Below are 26,452 nucleotides of genomic sequence, written 5' to 3' on the forward strand. Positions count from 1 at the left end.
TCTCGAGGAGGTTCTGTTGCCGGTTTATTTCCCCCCTTATTCAAGAAGCAGGCGAAACAACGGGTGGGGGCGGGGAGCGCCGCGCCTGCGCACTGGAACCCGGTGACGACAGCGCGGAAGAGTAATTCCTATTGGCTGATTCGGGCAGTGCCCCATTGTGATGTCACAGCGGAAGTGAAGGAAAAAAACTCCTTTCTCCAACATCTGTGAGTAAAACACTTTCTTTTCTCCCCCTTTCCATTTCTTTTCTCATTCTCACCTTCAATTGGTCACTTGCAGCAACTGAAGGGAAAGGAAGTGAATCCAGGGAGAGTGCAGACTCTGGAAAGCTTGGCCCAGGTCTCTCTCTCTCAAAGACATTGACACCCTTTGCTCCCTCAGCTTGACACATTTATTTGTCTGGCTAAAAGGATGGTCTCTCGCCACCGGGGGTAGCAGCGCGGTTGGGTGACCTGCACGACTTCCTGCGGTTAGAGAAGAGAAAGTCTGAGTTAAGGTTGCAGCAGGGGAGTTTGAGAAAAGGTGGGGGATGTTTGTGACCATGTTTGAGGAGCCGTTCGTCGTGTGGGGGGAATGAAAAAGGAGAAAAATCTGTACAAACCGTATAGTTGATTGTTGGGAAGAATGTTTCCCGGGGTGTTTATTTGCTGTAACCTACTTTGATACAAGTTTGAATAAAATGCATTTTTTTAAAAAAATAATTAATAAATAAAAGGATGGTCTCTTTCCTGATGTTCACAATTAAAGGAAGAGAAAATGCTGGAAAATCTCTTCAGGTCTGGCAGCATCTGTAGGGAGAAAAAAGCTGACGTTTCAAGTCCGATGACTCTTTGACAAAGCTTTGGACAAAGAGTCATCGAACTCGAAACGTCAGCTCTTTTCTCACCCTCCAGATGCTGCCAGACCTGCTGAGATTTTCCAGCATTTTCTCTTTCGTTTCAGATGCCAGCACCCACAGTAATTTTCTTTTATCACAATTAAAGGGCTGGTTTCTCCAGGAGATGGCTGCTATTTAATGGGACAGTAAATTAATATCAGTTAGAGATATGTCTAGTAGTTTTAAATTAGATATATTATTTATGGTCTGTAATAAAGTACATTTACTATTATTTCTGGTTGTATAATATTGTACTGTCGCTATTTGTTCTTATTTCTTAAAAAAAAGTGGGCAGCACGGTAGCATTGTGGATAGCACAATTGCTTCACAGCTCCAGGGTCCCAGGTTCGATTCCGGCTTGGGTCACTGTCTCTGCGGAGTCTGCACATCCTCCCCGTGTGTGCGTGGGTTTCCTCCAGGTGCTCCGGTTTCCTCCCACAGTCCAAAGATGTGCAGGTTAGGTGGATTGGCCATGATAAATGCCCTTTGTGTCCAAAATTGCCCTTAGTGTTGGGTGGGGTTAATGGGTTATGGGGATAGGGTGGAGGTGTTGACCTTGGGTGGGGTGCTCTTCCCAAGAGCCGGTACAGACTCGATGGGCCGAATGGCCTCCTTCTGCACTGTAAATTCTATGATCGGCTTTATATATTTCCAGTCATCTCTTCCCTCAAAAGGCTATTAGTCTATGGCATTCTCTTCCACAGGGATCAGTGGAGTCTTTGGGTCACTGAATATATTCAAGGATGAGTTGGACAGATTTTTAATATTTCCTTTGTCATGTTTTTTTACCATTTTTAAAATAATGAATGCAACAGAATAACAGAAATATTGCTGGAAAATGGGTACAGTGTAGAACAACTGATACTTCCGCATAAATACAAGCAATACATTGCAGAATTAATTCAGAGCAGGATATTTGAGCGACCAGAGCCTCTAGATGAAATGCCAGATCAGTTAACAGGTTAACATAGTGAGCGGGGAAAGAGGGTAAAATTATATAAAAACAGAAGAATAACAATGCAGGGCGCATACCCCAAAATATTACAAAACACACTAACAGCAGAGTCGAATTAAAATAACATAGATGACGTAGAATCTCTATAGTGCAGAAGGAGGCCATTTGCTTCTTCAAGTCTGCACTGACCCTCAGAAAAAGCACTCACAGAGGCAGACTCCCCATCCTAGTCCCATAATCCGGTCCATTGATCATGGTCAACCCACCTAACCTAACATCGTTTGTGCGGAGGGGCAAGAATTCAAAAATCCCTAAAACAGTACTACAATGGAGAAGAAACATGGGAGGCCTGGCCCTCCCGAACTTGCAATACTATCACTGGGCAGCCACGGCCGAAAGAGTGAGGAGATGGGTAAAGGACCCAGACATGGAATGGTTGATGATGGCCGAGTCCTCGTGTACAGGAATGACCCTCCCGGCCCTCGCTACGGCAACACTCCCATCCCCGTCAGCACCAGTCCAGTGGTGGCAGCTACCCTGAGAACCTGGAACCAGATGTGGCAGCATTTCAGTATGACCGATGTGTCCTTTATGGCCCCCATCTGCGGCAACCAATCGGTTTGCACCAGCCATTCTCAACATCACCTTCAAGAGGTAGAGACAAGAAGGGGGAACACTGATGGTTAGGGACTTTTACACGGGAAATAGACTAGCGACCTTAGAGGAGCTGACGGATAGACTGGACCTACCAAACAGGGATGAGCTCCAGGTCAAAAACTTTCTCCGCAAGGAGACACCAGCATACCCAGAAACCCTGAGAAGCACAATGCAAGAGGAGTTACTGGACGCAGACAGTCTGGGGAAGGGAAACTGTGGGGACCTGTACGGACAACTCTTAATAAGGATGCGCTCCTTACTTGACGAAACCCAGGAAAAATGGGAGGAAGAGCGAGGGACGGAAATAGGGTGGGGACTCTGGAGCGAAGCACTGAACGGGACCAACTCCACCTTCTCCTACGCAAGGCGAAGCTTCATGCAGCTGAATGTTGTGCACAGAGCACACCCGACAAGAACCCAAATGAGCAGGTTCTTCCCGGAGATGGAGGACAAATGTGAATGGTGCCAGGGGGGCCCGGCAAACCATGCCCACCTGTTCTGGGTATGTCCCAGAATTGTCAAATTCTGGACAGCATATTTACAGTTGAATTCTGGACAACCTATTTAGAGACAATGTCCATGGTTATGAGGGTGGAGCCGTGCCCACAAATGGCAGTCTTCGGGGTATCAGACCAGCCAGAACTATTCATGGGGAAAAGGGTGGACGCCCTTGCCTTTGCTTCTCTAATCGGCCGCTGGAGAATCCTGCTCGGCTGGCGATTAGCAGCACCACCCACAGCTCAGACGAGCTGGCAGACCTATCTGGATTTCTCCACCTGGAGAAGATCAAGTTCACCGTCCGAGGGTCAGAGGATGGTTCCCACAAAGTGTGGAGGCCATTCACCAACTTGTTCCAGGACCTGTTTGAAGCCAGCGGCCAATGGAACACTGGGGAGGGAGGTGGGCGTACGGGAGCCAACGGGATCACAGGGAACAGGCAGGAAAACGGGACGGGGGGAAGGGGGCTACTGGGACAAGGAGGAAGAAACAGAAACCAACTGACACAGAGACCAGAGAGCCCAGAACAAAAAACAAGAAGAGGAACCCCCAAGGGAAGGTGAAAAACAGGACAGGGAGTGCGCGGGGTGGAAGGGGGGAGGCCCATCAATGGGGGAGGGGGGGGGGGAAGGGAGGGCACCGTCCACTTGTAAATAACAGATAACTCCCATTGTACAGTGAAGGGCCAGGAAAGGACCCAGAAACGACAAGTGAAGGGGGCGGAGGGGAGGGACGGGAGATGGAGGGACCGACACAAAGGAAATTGACATGCACATTGTAATCGGCACAGTTACCCTGACTGCTTGGATAGTGTATAATAAGCATTGTCACAAGTCTGCGACTCGATGAAAAAGAGGTGAAAAAAACTGCTCAATCAAATCCCGCCTCAATTTAAAGTGTTCCTCATAATCCAGATGCGTTTCCTGTAATAAAGCGATGTCGACGTTCTCCTTTCGAAAAGAGAGGATCTTTTTCCTTCTGATAGGGTGATGGATGCCCCGTACATTCCCTGAGAAAATTTGCCGATTAACTGCCGCCATTAGTTAGGCGACAGAGAGACAGGAACAGATTTTCACACCACAATCGGGCGTGCGCCATTACCCCCTCCTCCAACTCACTTTACACCAGAGGCACCAAAGTCTCCCCAAACTGCTCCTTTCACAGATAAAAGCCCCGTCTGTACCAGAGTAGGATAAAGTCAACAACACATAAACCCTCCCATAATAACAAAAATACAAAAGAATCACCACCACAATAGACCCAAGGGGACATTCCTCAATAAGACTGAGGACCCGGAGGATTAATCCCACAGCCAGACTGTCGTTACCCTCAGGATACCTTCTCCAAAATGAGGAGAGGAAAAGTAACTTTTGTAAATTGTTTTTACAGAATATTAGAGGAGGAGGAATTACAGACAGAAATCTCAAACGTCACGTCTCAATCTGACTGAGTCTCTCAATTCCTTGGAACTGAATATCACCGGACTTTGAATCGAGAAGGAGAAATGTTTGTCTTTTCTGTCCGCTTCAAAACATCAGTGTGGCTGGAAAAGCCCCGAGACACACACACACCCGAGTGAGAGTGTTCCAGAGCACTGACTGTGGAAAGAGCTTTAACCAGTTACGCAGCCTGAAAAAACATCACACCATTCACAGTGGGAGAGACGTTACACGTGTTCTGTGTGTGGACGAGGCTTCAACTGATCGACAAACCTGGAGAGACACGAGGACACCCCCACCCTGGAGAAACAATGGAAATGTGGGGACTGTGGGAAGGGATTCTGGGTTCCATCTGCACTGGAAGCTCATCGGCGCATTCACACTGGGGAGAGGCCGTTCATCTGCTCTGTGTGTGGGAAGGGATTCATTCAGTTATCCACCCTGCAATTACACCAGCGAGTTCACACTGGGGAGAGGCCGTTCACCTGCTCTCAGTGTGAGAAGTGTTTCACTCAGTTATCCGTCCTGCAGACACACCAGCGAGTTCACACTGGGGAGAGGCCGTTCACATGCTCTCAGTGTGAGAAGGGATTCACTACTTCATCGAGCCTGCGGAGACACCAGCGAGTTCACACTGGGGAGAGGCCGTTCACCTGCTCTCAATGTGAGAAGTGTTTCACTCAGTTATCCGTCCTGCAGACACACCAGCGAGTTCACACTGGGGAGAGGCCGTTCACCTGCTCTCAGTGTGAGAAGGGATTCACTACTTCATTGAGCCTGCGGAGACACCAGCGAGTTCACACTGGGGAGAGACCGATCACCTGCTCTCAATGTGAGAAATGTTTCACTCAGTTATCCGGCCTGCGGACACACCAGCGAGTTCACACTGGGGAGAGGCCGTTCATTTGCTCTCAGTGTGAGAAGCGATTCACTCAATCATCCGACTTGCAGAGACACCAGCGAGTTCACACTGGGGAGAGGCCGTTCACCTGCTCTCAGTGTGAGAAGGGATTCCCTCACTCATCCGACCTGCAGAGACACCAGCGAGTTCACACTGGGGAGAGGCCGTTCATCTGCTCTCAGTGTGGGAAGGGATTCACTCAGTTATCCAACCTGCAGAGCCACCAGCGAGTTCACACAGGGGAGAAGGCGTTAACCTGTTCTTAGTGAGAGAAGGGATTCAGATATCCATACACCCTGCGGGAACACTAGAGAGTTCACACCTGGAAGAGGCCATTCCCCTGCTCTGAGCAGGGGAGACATTCAATGATCCATCCCAACGATGGAGACACTAGCGAGTTAATTCTGGGGAGAGACCATTCATCTGCTCTCAATGTGGGGAGGGGTTTTCTGATTCATCACATCTGTTGTGACTCCAACAAGTTCACAATAAATTACAGATGTTGGCTCCGTTGTTATTGTTTCTGCTCTCACTGACATCCAGGACTGCATTTTGTTCATTCTGACATCTGGTGAATGGTGATGATTGGAGGGTTTCTTTCTGCTGGACCGGCCGGTCTAACACCTCTGCCTCCGGTGGGCTGACCATTTTTGAGCCTCGTTGCGATTACCTGGTTCCAAGTTTGACGAGGAGCACAGAATGAAAAGGTGTTTGCACGTTGGAAGATATTTAGTTCCCAAAGCAACCATGTTGCCATGAAGATGGGCTATGGTGGTTACATACTTCATTTGTCTAATTTATCTGGGTGGTTGTCGCAGAAGGAGACTGTCATGGTATGAGGGGCAAGTTGTCTGTGGTAGATTGGGAAATGACAATAAACATATCACTGAAAGTGGCAACGCAGGTGGATAAGGAGCTAAGAAGGCAGGTGGCATGCTTGTCTTCATTGGTCGGGGCATTGAGTATAGAAATTGGCAAGTCATGCTGCAGCTGAACAGAACCTTAGTTAGGCCACACGTGGAATATTGCCGACAATTCTGGTCACCACATTACCAAAAGGATGTGGAGGCTTTGGAGAGAGTACAGAGGAGGTTTACCAGGATGTTGCATGGCCTGGAGGGGATTAGCTGTCAGGAGAGGTTGGATAAACTCGGATTGTTTTAACTAGAGCGACGAGGTTGAGGGACGACCTGATAAAAGTTTACAAAATGATGAGTGGCATGGACAGAGTTGATAGAAGCTTTTTCCCAGATGACAGAGGTTTAAGGTGCAAGGGGCAAAAGTCAATTACCAGGTGACATATGGGCAAAGTTTAGCCGAGATGTGCGAGGGACGTTTTTTACACCGAGGGTGGTGAGTGCCTGGAACTCGCTGCCGGAGGAGGTCGTGGAAGCAGGTACGATAGTGACGTTTAAGAGGCATCTTGACGAATACATGAATAGGATAGGAATAGACGGATACAGACCCTGGAAGCACAGAAGGTTTTAGTTTAGACAGACATCATGATCCGAGCAGGCTTGGTGGGCCGAAGGGCCTGTTCCTGTGCTGTACTGTCCTTTGTTCTTTGTATGACGATAGACAATAGACAGGCAACCACTCGCATTTTATTTACATAAAATATTGATTCCTTTAAGAAGCAAAAATTAAACAGCAAAATGAAGCTATCGTGGCTACCAAGAAAAGTTAAAGATTCCATTAGATCAATGGAGGAGACTCATAAAGTGGCCCAAATAGTAGTGAGCCTGAGGATTGGGAATTTGTTTTAGAATTCAGCAAAGGACCAAGAAACTGATAAAGAGAAAATAGAATATGAGAGCAAACTGGGGAAAACACAAAAAACGACTGGAAAAGCTCCAATAGGAATGTGAAAAGGAAAAGATTAGCAAAGACCAATGTGGGTCCATTCCAGACAGACAGGAGAGTTTATAATGGGGAATAAGGAAATGACAGAGAAACTAAACAATGTGTGTCTGTCTTCACAGAGGAAGAGACAGAAATCATCCCCAAAACACGAGAGAACCAAGGGACCAGTGAGCACGACGAACTGAAAGAGATTAGTATTAGTGAAAAAGTAGCACTGGAGAAATTAATGGTATTGAAAGTTAATAAATCCCCAAAAGCTGACCTCTCCATCCCAGAGTGTTGAAAGAGGTGGCTGTAGAGATAGTGGATACATTAGTGATCATCTTTCAAAATTCTATAGATCCTGGAATGGTTCCTGCAAGTTGGAAGGTAGTAAATGTAACCCCACTATTTAAGGAGAGAGAGAAAACGGGAACCACAGACCCATTAGCCTGACATCAGGAGGAGGGAAAATGCTACAATCTATTATAAAGGATGTGATAACATACGAATTAGGAGCAGGAGCAGGCCACTCGACCCCTCGAGCCTGCTCCACAATTCAGTAAGTTCACGGCTGATCTAATTGAAACCTCAACTCCACAGAGGCTCCTTTGAAAATAAATCTTGGGAGAGCCTAATAATATTTTTTATTATAAAAATAATCTTTATTATTTTCACAAGTAGGCTTACATTAACACTGCAATGAAGTTACTGTGAAAAGCCCCTAGTCGCCACACTCCGGCACCTGTTCAGGTACACAGAGGGAGAATTCAGAATGTCCAATTCACCTAACAAGCACGTCTTTTGGGACTTGTGGGAGGAAACCGGAGCACCCGGAGGAAACCCACGCAGTTTTGGGGAGAACGTGCAGACTCCGCACAGACAGTGACCCAAACCGAGAATTGAACCCGGGTCCCTGGAGCTGTGAAGCAACAGTACTAACCACTGTGCCTCCACGCCACTGTGTCAGTTATGGGGAACAAGGAAATGGCAGAGGAGTTAAACAGATATTTTGCATGAGCCTTTATGGTGGAAGATAAATCGAATATTCCATTAATACGAAAGAATACGGAGGGAGCAATTAAATGCCATCACTGGAGAAGTTGTATTGGACAAACCGATGGGGATAAGATATGTCCCCTGGATGGCTGCATCCTCGGATCCTAAAAGAAATGTCTACAGAGATAGTGGATGCATTGATTGTAATGTTCCAAACATCCTTGGATTCTGGAGAAGTACCAGAGGATTGGAAAACTGCCAATGTGACAACCCGCCGATTCAGAATGGGAGGGAGGCAAAAACGAGACACTATACGACGATCAGCCTAACATTTATTGTTGAAAAAAATGTTGGAATCAATTATTAGGAAGTAATAGCAGCACATTGAGAAAATCATAATCTAATCAAGCAGAGTCAGCATAGCTTTGTGAAAGGGAAACTGTGTCTGACTAATTTATCAGAGTGTTTCGAGGAAGTTTCAACCAGAGTGGATAGAGGGGGACCAGTAGATGTGTTGTATTTAACCTTCCAGAAGGCCTTTGACAAGGTACCTCACAAAACATTAAGTCATGAGATAAGAACACATGGGGTTGGCGTGGATAGAGAATTGGCTAATGAGCAGGAAACAGCGATTGGGGATAAGGGGTTCTTTTTAAGGTTGGTGACCTGTAACCAGTGGGGTTCCACAGGGATCAGTGCTGGGACCGCAACTGTGTACAATTTATATTAATGACTTGGAGGAAGGAAGCGAACGTACTGTGCCCAAATTTACAGACAACACAAAATAGATGAAAAGGCAAGTTGTGAGGGGGATACAAACAGTTTGCAAAGAGATATTGAGAGGTTAAGCAAGTGGACAAAAGGTTGCCACATGGAGCATAATGTGGGAAAATGTGAAGTTCATTTTGGAAGGGAGAACAAAAGAACAGTATTATTTAAATGGCGAAAAACTACAGAAAGCTGCAGCACAAAGGGACTTGGGGGAACTTGTGCACGAAACACAGAAAGCTAGCAGACAGGTGCAGCAGGTAATCAGGAAGGCTAATGGAATGTTGGCCCTGATTCCAAGGGGGTTGGAGTATAAGAGTCGGGAAGTCTTGCTGCAGCTGTACAAGGTGCTGGTGAGACCACATCTGGAGAACTGAGAGCAGTTTTGGTCCCCTTATTTAAGGAAAGATATTATTTCATTGGAGGCTGTTTAGAGAAGGTTCACTGTGATGATCCCCGTTATGGAGGGATTGTCTTCGGGGCAAAGGTTTAACAGGTTTGGACTCTACTCATTGGAATTTAGAAGAATGAGAGGTGATCTCATTGAAACATCCAGGATTCTTAAGGGGTTTGACAGGGTAAATGCGGAGAGGATGTTTCCCTCATGGGAGAGTTGACCAGAGGGCAGAGTCTCAGAATAAAGAGATGTCAATTTAAGACTGAGATGAGGAGGAATTTCTTCTGAGAGTCTTTAGAACTGAGAGAGTTGTGGGGACAGAGTCCTTGTGTATATTTAAGGCTGAGATAGATTTTTTATCTCAATTTGTTTTTTTAAATGTAAATTTAGAGTGCCCAATTCATTTTTTTCCAATTAAGGGACAATTTAGCATGGCCAATCCGTCTACCCTGCACATCCTTGGGTTGTGTGGGCCAAACCCATGCATACACTGGGAGAATGTGCAAACACCACATGGACCGTGACCCAGAGCCGGGATCGAACCTGGAACCTTGACGCCGTGAGGCAGCAGTGCTAACCACTGTGCCACCGTGCCGCCCGGCTGAGCTAGATTCTTGCTCAGTCAGGGAACCGAGGATTATGGGGAAAGGGCCGGAAAGTGAATGTGAGGAATGTTGGTTTCAGCCATGATCCTGTTGAAATGTGGTGCAGGCTGGAAGGGCCGAATGGCCTACTCCTATTCCTTATGGTCTTAGTGTGGTCTTATTCCCACCTACCCCTGATAAACTTTCACCCCCTTGATTTTCAAGAATCTATCCATCTTTGCCTCAAAAATATTCAAAGACTCTGCTTCCACTGCCCTTTGAGGAAGAGAGTTCCAAAGTCTCCCAACCCTCTGAGAGATAAAGTTCTCCTCTGCCTTAAATGGACAAGTTATTACTTTTGAAGTGACTCCAATTTCTAGATTCTCCCACAAGAGGAAACATCCTTTCCACAGCCACCCTGTCAAGGTCCCTCAGCATCTTATACGGTTCAATCAAGTCACCAAACCTCCATCGGACACAAGCCCAGCCTGTCCAATCATTCCTCACAAGACCAGCCTCCAATTCCGGGTATGAGTCCAGTAAACCTTCTCTGAACTGCTTCCAACACATTTACATCATTCCTTAAATTAGAGTAATACTGTACACAGTGCTCCAGATATGGTCTCACCAATATAGTACATACAACATACAGTGCAGAAGGGGGCCATTCAGCCCATCGAGTCTGCACCGACCCACTTAAGCGCTATCCCCGTAACCCAATAAGCCCTTCTTAACTTTTAGATCACTAAGGTCAATTTATCGTGGCCAACCACCTGACCTGCACATCTTTGGACTGAGAGGAACCCGGAGCACCTGGAGGAAACCCACGCAGACACGGGGAGAACGTGCAGACTCCACAGACAGTGATCCAGTGGGGAATCGATTCTCGGACCCTGGAGCTGTGAAGCCACAGTGGTATCCACTTGTGCTACTGTGTACAACTGAAGCATAACCTCCCTACTCTTGTCTTCAATTCCCCTCACAATGAACAATAACATTCTAATAGCTTTCCTAATTACTTGCTGCACCTGTATACTCGCCTTTTGTGATTCATGCTCGTGGACATCCAGATCCCTCTGAGTCTCGGATATCTGCAATCTCTCACCATTTAGATAATAAACTTTTTTATTCTTCTGCCCAACATGGACAATTACACATTTTCCTACATTATTCTCCATTTGGCAGATCTTGTTTCACTCATTTAACATCTACCTTTTTAACCTCCTTATGTCCTCTTCATAATTTACTTTCCTGCTTACTTTTGTATCATTGAAACATAGGAGCAGGAATTGGCCATTCAGCCCGTCGAGCCTGCTCCACCGTTCAATACGATCATGGCTGATCATCCACTTCAATGCCTTTCCCCACACTATCCCCATATCCCTTTGTGTTATTGGGATTCAGAAATCTGTCAGTCTCTGCTTTAAACACACTCAATGACTGAGCTCCCACAGCCCTCTGGGGTAGAGAATTCCAAAGATTCACATCTTGTAGATCTCTGTAGATCAAACCATTGCCCCGTCCTATTCCCGTATCCGTCAGTTTATTTCCCTGAAAAGCCCATCTAATTTCCTTTGGGAGACTTTCCATTATCTCTGCTTCTACCCGCATCGTAGGAAGTGGCTTCCAGGTATTTCCCACTTTCTTCAAATGCAAACGAGTCTCAGTGAGCACAGAAAGAGGCCATCCCGCCCATTGTTCCCATGCTAGCTCTTTGAATTAACTAATTAGTCCCATCGCCCGGCAAGTTTCTTTTCCTCCAGAATCTGTCCAGTTCCCTTGTGAAAGTTACAGTGGAATTTCCTTCCTGCACCATTGTGAGGCAGTGAATCCCAAAGACTCGTTCTTTTTTAAATCTAATAATTTCACGATACACTGTGTTTGGATTTTCACAGGGGATTTGAAATGGAGAGAAAGACATGGTTGTTGCACAAAATCAAGACTCAGTCTTTATGAATGATCTTAGTGAGTGGGCAGAGTGTGAAATGTCCAGGTTTGCGGTGCCAAGATGCACACGTCCCAGGGGCTGTGCCAGGGGGGGGCACCCTGCCCTATACCTGACCATTCGGGGGCCTCCATGGCCCGGGAACCCCTCCGGTACCGTGATGCCTGGCCCATGTCTGTGTGGGGCCAATACTCATCGGCGTCCATGTGACCGGCTATGGAGTCGCTTAAATCAAGCTTTGCCTTTAGATAGGGGGTCCTTCCCGTTAACGGGATGGAGATTGGCCTTAATCCGGCCAGTGGGAATAGGCCGGTTAGATCAGAAACCGTTTGCCTCTTGGTGCCCAATTTCGGACTCTCCTGCGATCTAACTGGCGCACTTGGATTCGCGCCTTGCGCATCGTGGCCATTCGATCGTGCCCCGATTCTCATTTGCTGTAAAAATGTCAAAGGTTAATTGCTGTGTATAAAGAAAGTGCAATAAGGACAAATGTACTGACAAGAGAGACCTTCAAGCTCTGATTAGCCTCAACATTTGAAACTGTATGAATAAGGGATTGTAGAGAATCAGATAAAGGGATAGTATGAAACAGTTCTATTGTATTCCTGTCTGAGATAATGAGAAGGTGTCAGTAATTGGGGATCCAATTAAATTAATCTAGTGACCAAATTGACCAATTATCATGTTACAACAGACCCAACTCTGACGTGAGGTAATGGTCACTTTGGGGATAAAAGTAGAGGTTCTGAAGATCTTCCTTGCTGGCCAAGTACTGAAGACTCCCGAGGTCGAGTTCCAAAGAAATTACTGTCAAATGAGGAGCCAGACTCCAGAGGCTGAATTCTACAAGAATTACTGTCAAAGGAGCCAGAGAGGGTTACGCTTCTACAGACTGATCACCCACATGAAGTTGGAAAAGTCAATGTGTTAAAGTTATTCAGTAAACTTTTTTCATTTAATAAACTTATTTTTAAATTTACTATCCAGAGAATTTTGATTTTGTCTTAATTGGTTAAAGTCTTGTCTGAACCAAAGTGAATTTATTAAATCGCAAGTTGGGTGTGGCTCAAATCAATTAAGTTCCAGATAACAAGATCAGATAACATAAACCTTCAATTAAAAAACTTACATGTCTATAGCGCCTTTCACAACCACAGAACGTCCCAAAGTGCTTTACAGCCAATGAAGTTCTTTTGAAGTGTAGTCACTGTTGTAATGTAGGAAGCGCAGCGGCCAATTTCCACACAGCAAGATCCCACACACCAAATGATAATGAGCAGATGATCTGGTTTTAGTGATGTTGATTGAGGGATAAATATTGACCGGGACACCGGGGATAACTCCCCTGCTCTTCTTCAAAGTGGGGGGGCGGGGGAGGGTGGGGTGTGGGGGGGTGGGGGGTGTGGGGGGGGGGGTGGGTGGGGGGGCGGGGCGGGGGCAGGGGGAGACAGGGCCTCAGTTTAATATCTTATTTGAAAGAAAGCTGTTCTGACAGTGCAGCATTCACTCAGTGCTGGGACCAGGAATGTTGGAACTGGTTTTTGCCCACAGGTCCCTAACTGGGTCTTAACCTTCTGACCCAGAGGTGATAGTGCTGCCCCCTGAGCCATGGCGGATTCTAGTTAGAAAGGAAAAGTTACGCTTTAAAACCCTCCACCCTTTGCCTCCGATGCCTAAATCTAATAATTAAAAACCCAGTATAAATAACATGGATTTCACTGACAAATGTTGAAGTATTGATTTTGAGCCACAAGTTTTAACTTCCCACTTGCTCCTCTGCACCTTTCTGTCTCTGTTGCTCATATCAATGACAGCCGGGCGACAGAGCTGAGGGATGAATTTAGCTGAGAATAACGGGGCCTGTGTCCCAGTTGGGAAACTGCCATGGGCGTCGCAGTAATAGAGAGACAGGAAGGTGCTGGAGGACTGACTGGAAAATGGGCCACCAACCAATTGTTACATCGGTCACTATTCCGATCCCAGACCAGACCCCAACAGTGGCTAGGATACTGGACCAAAACCCCAATATTTCAGTCTATTTGTGTGACTGTGCGGAAGGAATGATTCACTCCAGGAATGATCGCATGAAGAAATAGGGCGTGGTTATTTTTAAAATAAAACTTTATTGTGGCTACAATATTAAACTTTTTAACTTCACACCCAAAACAACAGCTTACAATTACCCATTTAAACATTACTACTCAATCTCCCATTGAACAACAGGAAAAGAAAGATACAGATCTCAATCTATCTCACTGTGGGAGAATTGTGGGCCCAAAATTGAACTTCTCTCTCCAAACCTTTCTCCAAAAACTGCTCTCTATAATTTTGCAGTGAATCACACTCTAACCCCACGCTTTTAACCCTTAAATTGCCCAATACATTTATAATCAAATTTTCCAAAAATCTTCCAATCGTCACACCTCCCCCTTCAAAAAAAATGAACCAGCGATGTACGCAGATGGCTTTATTTTTCTAAAAACTTTTAAAATTTTAAACATTTCTTATGATTACATGCAACTTGTACTCTATAATAACATTTTACATTTTTCAACAGGCAAACATACACACGAGTGTAGTCCATTTTAGTCTCACATGTCATAGTCGCGAGCATAAATTTATCCACTCCTAGATTTCCAAAGACCGGGGCGGCCTCCAAGATTACACAAGAAAAGCTTCAACAATTCACTGATATGTAGTTGCCTGGCTCTGACAGCAGAATTCTTCTCTTGATGGTCAGACAGGTTGCTATCGATGCTGCAGCATTCATCATCTGTTCTTCACATTTATCAACTGCTTTGTATTCTGTGTCTGTTGAGGATAGCCAAAAATAATTGGTAACAGATGCAGGTGAGATGTTTCCCCCGTTTGGAGAGTCTAGAACCAGGGGACAGAATTTCAAAATAAGGGGGAAGCCATTTAGGACCAGTCTCAGAGGAGACATTTCTTTACTCAGAGGGTTGTGAATCTTTGGAATTCTCTACCCCAGAGGGCTGTGGAAGCTCAGTCATTGAGTGTGTTTAAAGCAGAGACACAGATTTCTAAATCCCAATAACATGAAATGAAACAAAAATCGCTTATTGTCACAAGTAGGCTTCAAATGAAGTTACTGTGAAAAGCCCCTAATCGCCACATTCTGGCGCCTGTTCGGGGAGGCTGGTACGGGAATGGAACCCTCGCTGCTGGCCTTGTTCTGCTTTACAAGCCAGCTGTTTTAGCCCACTGTGCTAAACCAGCCCCTACACAAAGGGATATGGGGATAGTGTGGGGGGAAAGGCATTGAAGTGGATGATCAGCCATGATCGTATTGAATGGTGGAGCAGGTCGACGGGCTGAATAGCCAAGTCCTGCTCCTATGTTCCAATTGTAACAAAGATAGGAAGGAAAGTAAATTGTGAATGGGACATAAGGAGACTAAAGTGATATAGGTAGGTTAAGTGAGTGGGAAAAAATCTACCAAATGGAGCATAATGAGGGAAAAATGTGAAATTGTCCATCTTGGTAGAAAGAATAAAAAAAGCTTATAATCTAAACGGTGAGAGATTGCAGAGCTCTGAGATTCAGAGGGATCTGGGTGTCCAAGAGCATGAATCACAAAAGGCGAGTATACAGGTACAGCAAGTAATTAGGAAAGCTAATAGAATGTTATTGTTTATTGTGAGGGGAATTGAATACAAAAGTAGGAAGGTTATGCTTCAGTTACAAAGGACATTGGTGAGACCACATCTGGAGCACTGTGTACAGTATTGCTCTCATTTAAGGAATGATGTCAATGTGTTGGAAACAGTTCAGAGAAGGTTTACTGGACTCATACCTGGAATTGGAGGCTGGTCTTATGAGGAATGATTGGACAGGCTGGGCTTGTGTCCGATGGAGTTTAGGTGACTTGATTGAACCGTAAAAGATCCTGAGGGGCCTTGACAGGGTGGATGTGGAAAGGATGTTTCCTCTTGTGGGAGAATCTAGAAATTGGAGTCACTTTAAAAGTAATAACTTGCCCATTTAAGGCAGAGGAGAACTTTTTTCTCTCTGAGGGTCGTGAGTCTTTGGAGCACTCTTCCTCAAAGGGCAGTGGAAGCAGAGTCTGTGAATATTTTGAAGGCAGAGCTGGATAGATTCTTGGTAAGCAAGAGGGTGAAAGGTTATCGGGAGGGTAGTGGGAATGTGGATTGGAAGTTACAATCAGAGCAGCTGTGAACTTATTGAATGGTGGAGCAGGCTCAAGGGTCCGAGTGGCCTACTCCTGCTCCTAAATCGTCTGTTATCACATCCTTTATAATAGATTGTAGCATTTTCCCTCCTACTGATGTCAGGCTAATGCGTCTGTGGTTCCCTGTTTTCTCTCTCCCTCCTTAAATAGTGGGGTTACATTTACCACCTTCCAACCTGCAGGAACCATTCCAGAATCTATAGAATCTTTGAAAGATGATCACCAATGTATCCACTATCTCTACAGCCACATCTTTTAGCACTCTGGGATGTAGAGCATCAACTTTGTGGGATTTATTAACTTTCAACCCACATTAATTTCTCCAATACTACTTTGTTCCTAATACTAATCTCTTTCAGTCCCTCTTGAACACCAGTTCCTTGGTTCCCTTGAGTTTGTGAACAATTTTCTGTATGTTCCTCCATGAAGATAGACACACATTTAGTTTCTCTGCCATTTTCTTATTCTCCATTATAAACTCTCCTGTCTCTGCCTGGAATGGACCCATGTTGGTCTTTGCTAATCTTTTCCTTTTCACATTCCTATAGGAGCTTTTCCAGTGGGGTTTTATGTTTCTCCCCAGTTTGCTCTCATATTCTATTTTTTCTTTGTCAGTTTCTTGGTCCTCCTTTGCTGAATTCCAAACAAGTTCCCAATCCTCAGGCTTACTACTGTTTTGGCCACTTCAAGAGCCGCTTCCTTTGATCTAATGGGATCTTTAACTTTGATTTGTGTTCCTTAAAGGAATCTTGTTGTATTCTGTAAAATGAAAGTCACCAAAGGACCATGGGCTGCTCTCCCCTTTGAGAGAGAGAGAGCTTACTGGTGATTACTTACTTGAGGGTCACCACACTTCAGTTGAGGGGCAATGTTGAAAAGGCAAGGCCTTCATGAATAACCTCTGTAGGGGAATTGAACCCATGCTGTTGGCGTCGCTCCGCATCATGAAACAGCCAACTGAGCTAACTGACCAGCTGGTAAATATGTAATATTTCCTTTAATATTAGCTAATCCCTGTTTCCCAATCCACCTCAAACAACGTGCCCCTCCAAGGGGGCTGTTTAGCACAGGGCTAAATCGCTGGCTTTGAAAGCAGGCCAAGGCAGGCCAGCAGCACAGTTCAATTCCCCTACCAGCCTCCCCGAACAGGCACCGGAATGTGGCGACTAGGGGCTTTTCACAGTAACTTCATTTGAAGCCTACTTGTGACAATAAGCGATTTTCATTTCATTTATTTCATACCCTTATAGTTTTCTTCTGTGAGGAACACTCAAATAAATTAAACAGAAAAAAACATATAACCACCACAGCCCATCTCCATGGCAAGGTGGCAAGCTTTGGGGGTTCCAAACAGAAATGGGAACTAAATACCTTCAAACTTACAAACACTCTTTCAGTCTGTGATCCTCGTGAAATTTAGAACCAGGCAATTGCAACAAGTCTCAAAGAGCATCAGCCCACTGGAGGCAACCTCGTGAGACCGGCAGTCCAGCAGAAAGAAATCGTCTGACCATCCCCATTGGCCAACTGTCAGAATGAACAAAATGCAGTCCTGGATGTAATTGAAGGAGAAACAATAACAGAATCCAACCACTGTAATCAATTGTGAACTTGGCGAATCAGCAGCTGCGATGAATCACAGATTTCCTTCCCAGGCTGTGGGCACGAGTGGCCTTTATCCGGTGTGAAGTCGTTGTTGTGTCCGCAGGCTGGATAAGTGAATAAATCCTTTCCCACACTGAGAGCAGGTGAACGGCCTCTCCTCAGTGTGAACTTGCTGATGTGACCGTAGGCTGGTTGAAACATAGAATGCCTTCCCACACTGAGGGCATTTGCATGGCCTCTCCCCAGTGTGTATTCGGTCATGTGACTGCAGGGTGTCTGACCGAGTGAATCTCTTCCCACACTGAGAGCAGGTGTATGGCTTCTCCCCTGTGTGAACTCGCTGGTGTTTCTTCAACATGGATAGCTCAGTAAATCCCTTCCCACAAGCAGAGCAGGTGAATAGCCTCTCTCCAGTGTGAACTCGCTGGTGTTTCACTAGTACGGATGAAACACGGAATCCCTTCCCACACTGAGAGCAGGTGAACGGCCTCTCCCCAGTGTGAACTCGCTGATGTTTCTTCAGGCTGGATAACTCAGTGAATCCCTTCCCACACAGAGAGCATGTGAATGGCTTCTCGCCAGTGTGAACCCGTTGGTGGCTCTTCAGCTGGGATAACTGAGTGAATCTCTTCCCACACTGAGAGCAGGTGAACAGTCGCTCCCCAGTGTGAATTAGCTGATGATTCCGCAGGTTGGATGAATCACTGAATCTCTTCCCACATTGGGAGCAGCTGAATGGCTTCTCGCCGGTGTGAATTCGCTGGTGTGCCCGCAGGTTGGATAACACAGCAAATCCCTTCCCACACACAGAGCAGGTAAAGGGCCTCTCCCCAGTGTGAATGCGTCGATGAGCTTCCAGCACAGATGGGGATCTGAATCCCTTCCCACAGTTCCCACATTTCCACGGTTTCTCCATGTTTTGGGTCTCCTCGTGTCTCTCCAGGTCAGACAATCAGTTGACGCCTCCTGCACAGAACACGTGTATGGTCTCTCCCCACTGTGAATGGTGTGATTTTTTTTTCAGGCTGTGTAACTGGTTAAAGCGCTTTCCACAGTCAGTGCTCTGGAACACTCTCACTCGGGTGTGTGTGTCTCGGTGCTTTTCCAGTCACACTGATGGTTAAAATATTTTGAAGCCGACAGAACAGACAAACATTTCTCCTTCTAGATTCAAAGGCTGATGATATTCAGGTCCCAAGGAATAGAGTGACTCCGTCACATCGAGAGGTTACGTTTGAGATTTTTGTCTGTAATTCCTCCTCTTCTAATATCCTATAAAAGGAGTTTACAAAATGAGTTTACAAAAGTGTAGGATAGAAATTCATAACCGACAACTCTCGTTTCTATGGAACATTTTTTCCTCTCTCATTCCCCAATACCTAGTCGCCAAAAACTACCCCATACGTCGTCTTCAGGGAGCGGATTCGGAGGGGCGGAGTGACAGAGCTGTGAGCATTGGGAAAGAGACCATCCTTTTAGCCAGACAAATAAATGTGTCAAGCTGAGGGAGCAAAGGATGTCAATGCCTTTGAGAGAGAGAGAGAGACCTGGACCAACCTTTGCAGAGTCTGCACCCTCCCTGGATTCACTTCCTTTCCCTTCAGTTGCTGCAAGTGACCAATTGAAGGTCAGAATGAGAAAAGAAATGGAAAGGGGGAGAAAAGAAAGTGTTTTACTCACAGATGTTGGAGACGGGAGGAGGTGTGAAGCTCAAGCTCATTCAGAGTGAGGAGCAGCAGCTTTGCTGGGCAGGAATGAGCAGGTTAACAAGCTCAATTTCCAAAGTCTGCAGGCAGACAATGAGGGAACTCTGATTGACTGGCGGAGAAGAAGCCTTCCGCTCCTCCCAGTTTGCCATTGGTCAATATCTCTGCATGAGGGGTCAAGGGGCGGGGCCTCCCCGCACATGCGCACCAACCCGCCCCTTGAACATGCGCAGTCCCGGACCTGGGCGGAGATCACCGAGCGGCTTCTCGCTCTGGCGGGAGCCGTCAGCCGGTTGCCTGGAAACCTTGTCTGGAGGAAACAAGGGGGAGGGGAAATAATGGGGGCGGGACAGCGCACTGGAACCCGCAGACGTCACCGTGGAGCAGAGTGATTTGTTATTGGTTGATTCAGGCAGGGCTCCATTGTGACGCCACAATTCAGAGATTGGACAATGAGTTTCGGACTAAAACTTCCTCCTCATCTGGGAGCTCAGTGTTTCCTCCTTTCCATTTCCTTTCTCATTCTGGGGGGACATTGGTGACTTGCAGCAACTGTAGGAAAGGAAGCGAATCCAGGGAGGGTGCAGACTCTGAAAAGGTTAGCGCAGGTCTCTCTCTGAAAGACAGTAACATCCTTTGCTCCCTCAGCTTGACACATTTATTTGTCTGGCTAAAAGAATGGTCTCTTTCATAATGTTCACATTAAAGGGGTTAAGCCATTTATTATTATTTCTTGTCTTCTGTGAATAAGTTCTCTATTTTATTACAGCACAGAAGGAGTCCATTCAGTCACTTGAGTCCATGCCGACTCTCTGCAGAACAATTCAGGCTGTCACATTTCCTCTCGATATCACCATACCTCTGCAAGTTTATTTCCTTCACGTGCCCTTCTACGTTCAGTTTCAAATAATCTTATCGTCTCAACTTGCACCACTAGGTAGTGAGTTCCAAGTCATCAGCACTCACTGCCGAAATAAACTTCTTCCCCACTGCCCCATATGCCTAATCATGGGTGGATATTAGATACAGCAGAGTGAGAATGGAGGGAGAGTGTGTGGGGTGGAAATTTACAGCTTTAGGGGAATGAGGGAGGAAAAATATTCCATTGAAACTAGAATTGTCTTCTGAATTTCTATTTTATTTGACAGTGATGATATTTATAATCTCCTTTTACAGTATATTAGAAAGTGAGGATTTACAGACAGAAATCTGAAAGTAAATGGTGCACCTGGGTCTGACAAAGTCACTCGATTCCTTGGGACCTGAACATCATCGGACTTTGAATCTAGACGTAGAAATGTTTGTCTGTCTCAAGAGATTTTAAAGCACCAAGACACACAGACACCTGGGTAATTGTGTTCCAAGGAACTGACTGGAAAAAGCGTCAACCAATTACTTTGTTTTATAAATTTAGAATACCCAATGATTTTGTCCAATTAAGGGGCAATTTAGTGCGACCAATTGACCTAACCTGCACATCTTTGGGTTGTGGGGATGAGACCCACGCAGACATGGAGGCAATGTGCAACTCCACACAGACAAGGGGCCGGCATCGAACCCGGGTCCTCCGCACCCTAGGCAGCAGTGCTAATCACTGCACCACCGTCCGCCCTGCAGTTAACCAATTACACAGCCTGATAAAACATCGCACCATTCAGAGTGGAGAGAAATCCTGCACGTTTTTGCTGTGGACGAGGCTTCAACTGATTATGAAACCTGGAGAGTCTCAAGGACGCCTTCACCTGAAAATGTGGGCACTGTGGGAAAGGATTCAGATCCCCATCTGTGCTGGAAACTCATCAATGTCGTCACACTGGGGAGAGGCCACTCACCTGCTCTGTGTGTGGGAAGGGATTCACTCAGACATCCCACCTGCTGCCACATCAAAGAGCTCACACTGGGGAGAAGCCATTCACCTGCTCTGAATGTGGGAAAGGATTCAGTAATTTATCCACCTTGCAGACACAGCAGTAAATTCACACTCGGGAGAGGCCTTTCAAATGCTCTGTATGTGGACAGGGTTTCACTGAGTCATTCAGCCCGATGATCGACCAGTGCGTTCACACTGGGGAGAAAGTGTTCACCAGGATGTGGTGTTCACCTGCTCTACTTGCTGAAAAGGGTTCCGTGATTCATATAGCCTTCCGACTCATCAGCGAGTTTATACCAGGGAGAGGCCATTCATCTGCTCCATTTGTGGGATCGGATTCACTCAATTATCCAGCCTGCTGACACTCCAATGCGTTCACACCGGGGAGAGACCGTTCATCTGTCTGACTGCGGGAAGGGATTCACTCGGTTGTGGGAAGCGACCTTTTGTGGATCAATTCAAAGGAGATGTACTCTCCCAGACTCAAAGCGCATCAGCCCACTGGAAGCAAGGTCGTGAGACCGGCCAGTCCAGCAGAAAGAAACCCTCTAACTGTCCAACCTCACCAAGTGTCAGAATGAACATGGTTCAGCCCTGGATGTGATTAACAGCAGCAATAACAGCAGAAGCCAATCCCTGTCATCACTTCTGAACACTCTGCTGTCTCAACAGGATGCATAGCAGAGTGAATCATTTTCCACAAATAGATCAGATGAACAACCTCTCTCTGCTGGCATGTCTTCCGGGTAGATGAATCACAGAATCCATTCCCACAATCAGAGCAAGTGAATGGCCTCTGCCCGATGTGGATTCATTGGTGCATCTGCAGTTTGGATAACTGAATAAATCCTTTCTCACACTCAGAGCAGCTGAACGGTCTCTCCTCAGTGTGAGTGCGCTGGTGGGACATCAGTTCTTGAGAACTTTTGAAGCCACTCCCACAGGCAGAGCATTTAAAGGGACTCTCATTGGTGTGAGTGACTTGGTGTATTCGCAGGTTAGAAGAACGAGTGAATCGCTTCCCACACACAGTGCAGGTGAAAGGCCTCTCCCCGGTATGAACCCGCTGGCGAGTCAGAAAATTGAATGACTCACTGAATCCCTTCCCACACTTCGGGCAGGTGAACGGTCTCTTTTCTGTGTGAACTCTCTCATGTGTCAGAAGGGTGGATGAATGTTTGAATCCCTTCCCACAGTCAGAGCACATGAACAGTTTGTCCCCAGTGTGAGCTCATTTGTGTCTCAGCATGTGGGATGACTGAGTGAATCCCTTCCCACACACAGAGCAGTTGTGGGAAACCAGCGGCCTGGGGGCCACATGCAGCCCATCTGGGTTCTGAGCGCGGCCCACAATAAACATTTTGCTGACTGTTGCCCACAGGCAGGGTTGCCATATTCCACCAATTCCCATCCACATAGTTTTTTTCTACCGGTATTACTGAAGTGATCCACTGGACAGCTTGTTTATGATGCAGAGCGAGGCCACCAGCACGTGTTCAAATCCCGTACTGGCTGAGGTTATTCATGAAGGCTTTGCCTTCTCAACCTTGGCCCTCACCTGAGGTATGGCGATCCTCCAGTTAAATCACCATATCTCAGCTCTCCCTGTCAAAGGGGAAGGCAGCCTGTGGTCAACTGGCACTATGGCGACTTGACTTGACACATGTAAAGCGAGGGGAAGTGAAGTGAGGAGCATTCTGATTGCACAACATTGACTGTGAGCCGTGCACTCCCTCTGCATCCAAAGTGTAAATATTTTATTTTTAACATTTGCAGTTGATAGTTCAATTAAAATATAAATGAATTGAACTAAGCATTTTCTATAACTCGTTATGAAATATTTGGTGTGTATTAAATGTATTTAATCTGATAGATAGGTCACAGTTAGTGGATTTCAATCTTGCCGACACAGAGATGAATGAGGGTCACTCATGCGGCCCACTCACTAGCCGAGTCTGTCTTCACTGATCTGAGGAGATATCCTTACTGTTCAGTAAACCTTACATGGAAAAGGCACAGATACAACTGTACATGGAGGAAGATAATGGTACCTGATGGCAGTGCTGGAGCAGTTTGTGATCGGCGTCCAATGCCACAACTACCTCTGTTTCCTTTCTTTCCGCCGGTGCCATAACAACGTTCAAAATCCTCCTAATGTTCGAAAACAGCTGCCTCCCTTTCACGAACCCCGTCTGATCCTCCCCTATTACCTTCGGAAGGCACTCCTCCAGCCTACCCGCCAGTACCTTCGCCAACACTTTTGCGTCCACATTCAGAAGTGATATGGGCCGATACGACCCACATTCCGTCGGATCCTTATCTTTTTTTGGAACAGGGAAATCGATGCCTGCCCCAAGGTTTGTGGCAACACCCCCTTCCCTTTTGCCTCCTCAAACATCCCCACCATCAGGGGTGCCAACCTATCCTTAAATTTTTTATAATATTCCACCGGAAACCCATCCGGCCCTGCCACCTTCCCCGACTGCATCCTCCCAATCGCATCCTTTATCTCCTGCTCCATTATTGCTCCTTCTAATGTAGCCCTGTCCCCCTCCCCTAGCCTCGGGTGCTCCGGTCTCCTCCGAGTGGCTCTGACTTGTACAACCTCTCATAAAACTCCTCAAAAACCTTGTTAATCAGCACTGGGGCCACCACCAACTTCCCTGCCCTACCCTTCACCTGAAGAATTTCCCTTGCCGCTGCCTCCCTCCGGAGCTGACCTGCTAACATATCTCCATGTTCATAAACTGCATTCCTTGCTCGTCTCAGTTGGCGCACCGCCTTCCTGGTGGACAGTCGGTCGAAGCTCACCTGTAGTTCCTTCCTCTTTTCCAGCTTTGCCGGGTCCCCATCCTCTGCATACCTCCTATCTACCTCCAACATCTCATCTATTACCCTCTGCCGCTCCAACCTCTCCTCCTTATCCACCCTAGCCTTAAACAAAATTACCTCACCTCTCACCACCGCCTTTAGAGCCTCCCAGATGACTGCCTTCGACACCTCACCCGTACAATTGAAACCTACATATTCCTTAATTACCGTTTCAATTTTCTCACAGAATACTTGGTTCCCCAAAAGCCCCACATCCAGTTTCCACCCCGGTCTCTGCGCTGCCCCCTTCTCTAGCACCATATCCACTCAATGTGGAGCGTGATCTGACACTGCAATTGCAGAGTATTCCGACCCCTTGACTCCAGCCAGCAAAGCCTTCCCCACCACAAAAAAGTCGATCCGCGAGTATACATTATGGACCGCGGAGAAAAACGAATACTCCCATTCCCTTGGGTGCAGGAACCTCCAAGGGTCCACCCCTCCCATTTCCACCATTAGCCCAGCCAGCGCCTTCGCCCGCCCCCCCCCCTCCCCTGATGGGACCAGCGAGCGCGGCCGTGATCTGTCCAACCTTGGCTCCTGCACCAGGTTCCAGTCCCCCCCCCACAATCAGCTCATGCGTGTCTAAGTCAGGAATAGCCCCAACCACCTTCCTCACGAATCCCACATCGTGCCAATTGGGACTGTATACACTTAACAGCGCCACTAATCTCCCCTCCAATGCCCCTGTCACAATCACATATCTACCCCCCTGATCTGCCACCACCTTCTCCATCTGGAAGCGTACCCTTTTGCTGACCAGCACCGCTACCCCTCGAGCCCTTCCATCAAATCTGGAGTGAAACACTTGGCTAACCCAGCCTTTTTTATGTCTCACCTGGTCCTTCACCCTCAAGTGAGTCTCCTGCAGCATTGCCTCATCGGCTTTCAAACTTTTAAGATGTGCAAGCACCCTTGACCGGACCTCCTAGCCCTCTCACGTTCCACGTGATTATCCTTACTGGGGGTCTCTCACCCCCTCCCCACCTTTCTTATCCACCATCACCATACCACCGGGCCCTGCCCCATAAGCCTGACCCGCCCCTGTCCATTGTTAACATCGAACCCCTTCCCCCCTCCCAAGAACCCCCCCCTACAAAAACATCACCCAACATCCCTCCCTCCACCCCCTCTTGCTCGCCTCGTAGGCCCATTGAAGCCTGCTACCCAGGCTCCAACGTCCGCAGTCCTCCTCTCACCTCACTCCCATTCACTAACTGACTCTAGTTAGCTAGCGCGGGTGGCTCCCCCCCCCCCGCCAAAACCTCTCGCCCCCTTCCGCCCAGTCCCAGAGAAAGAAACACCAAAACAAACCCAACAATCCAACCCCTACAATTCACTAACATAACATTTAACCGTCGCAACACAGAACACCATTAACTGGAACTCTGCAACAATGCAAAGAGAAGTAAATTTCAAATTTCAATACAAATCAGTAAAAAGAAAGTTGTAACATTTGTACATTTTCCAGCCGCTCAAACACAGTCCACAGTCTTTCTTCCAGTTCCGCTCTTCACGTCTGTCCCAAGCTTTCTGCCCTCACGAACGCCTCAGCCGCCTCCGCTGTCTCAAAATAAAAGTCTTTGGCGTTATATGTTACTCTCAACTTCGCCGGGTACACCACACCAAATCGCACCCCCTTCTTGTACAAAGCCGCCTTCACTCGCACAAACGCCGCTCGTCTTTTTGCCAACTCCACCGTCCAATCCTGGTAGATCCGAACCGCAGTACCATCCCACAGCACCTCACGCTTCTGCTTCGCCCAGCTTAATACTTTCTCCTTCATGCAAAACTTATGGAAGCAGATAATTACTGCCCTTGGCGGCTCGTTCACTTTGGGCTTCGGCCTTAATCACCGATGAGCTCGGTCTACCTTGTACAGGGTGGGGTTCTCACCCTCCCCCATCAGCTCCGCCAACTTCTTAGCAAAGTATTGCGTGGGCCTTGGGCCCTCTGTCCCTTCGGGCAAGCCCACAATTCTCAAATTGTGCCGCCTTGAGCGGTTTTCCAAGTCTTCCAGCTTTGCTCGGAGCCCTCTGTTAACCTCCACCACCCTCCGCAGCTCGTCCCCCATCGAGGGGACCTGGTCGCTGTGTCGTGTCACGGCCTCCTCCACCTCCTTCATCTTCTCGCCCTGCTCTCTCACCTCGGCCAATGCCTTTGCCACCTCCACCCTGATCGGGCCGATTGCCTCCTCCAACAATGACCTCACCACGACCGCCATCTCTTTCCTCAGGATCTCCATGTGCCTCACCAAACGTTTTTCCAGCCCCACCACCATCACCTCGGTCATCTTCTCCACCGTAAATAGTGCGGTCCCGCCTTGCA

The 26,452-nt window shown here is 47.1% G+C and overlaps 2 protein-coding genes and 1 long non-coding RNA gene across 3 annotated transcripts; 2 read left to right on the forward strand and 1 right to left on the reverse strand.

Annotated features, from left to right (window-relative positions):
• Window positions 1–76: 76 nt before the first annotated feature.
• Window positions 77–12,841, forward strand: LOC140422464 (uncharacterized). The gene is made up of 2 exons (XR_011947480.1): window positions 77–206; window positions 12,557–12,841. It is a non-coding gene; the product is annotated as an uncharacterized lncRNA (long non-coding RNA).
• LOC140422561 (uncharacterized) lies at window positions 4,691–5,840 on the forward strand (the record flags this gene model as incomplete). Its single annotated transcript, XM_072507574.1, has 1 exon — window positions 4,691–5,840. A coding segment is annotated over one exon (903 nt), but the record flags the coding sequence as incomplete, so codon positions are not given.
• Window positions 12,842–13,965: 1,124 nt separating the features above from the next.
• LOC140422438 (uncharacterized) lies at window positions 13,966–19,514 on the reverse strand. The gene is made up of 2 exons (XM_072507455.1): window positions 19,358–19,514; window positions 13,966–18,949 (listed from the first exon to the last, which is right to left on the reverse strand). Exon 2 carries the CDS (start codon window positions 18,591–18,593, stop codon window positions 17,748–17,750), a length of 846 nt encoding a protein of 281 aa, XP_072363556.1. The 5' UTR covers window positions 18,594–18,949; window positions 19,358–19,514; the 3' UTR covers window positions 13,966–17,747.
• Between the last annotated feature and the right edge of the window lie 6,938 nt (window positions 19,515–26,452).

This window comes from Scyliorhinus torazame, chromosome 5 (genome assembly GCF_047496885.1).
Source record: "Scyliorhinus torazame isolate Kashiwa2021f chromosome 5, sScyTor2.1, whole genome shotgun sequence".
Lineage (NCBI taxonomy): Eukaryota > Metazoa > Chordata > Chondrichthyes > Carcharhiniformes > Scyliorhinidae > Scyliorhinus > Scyliorhinus torazame.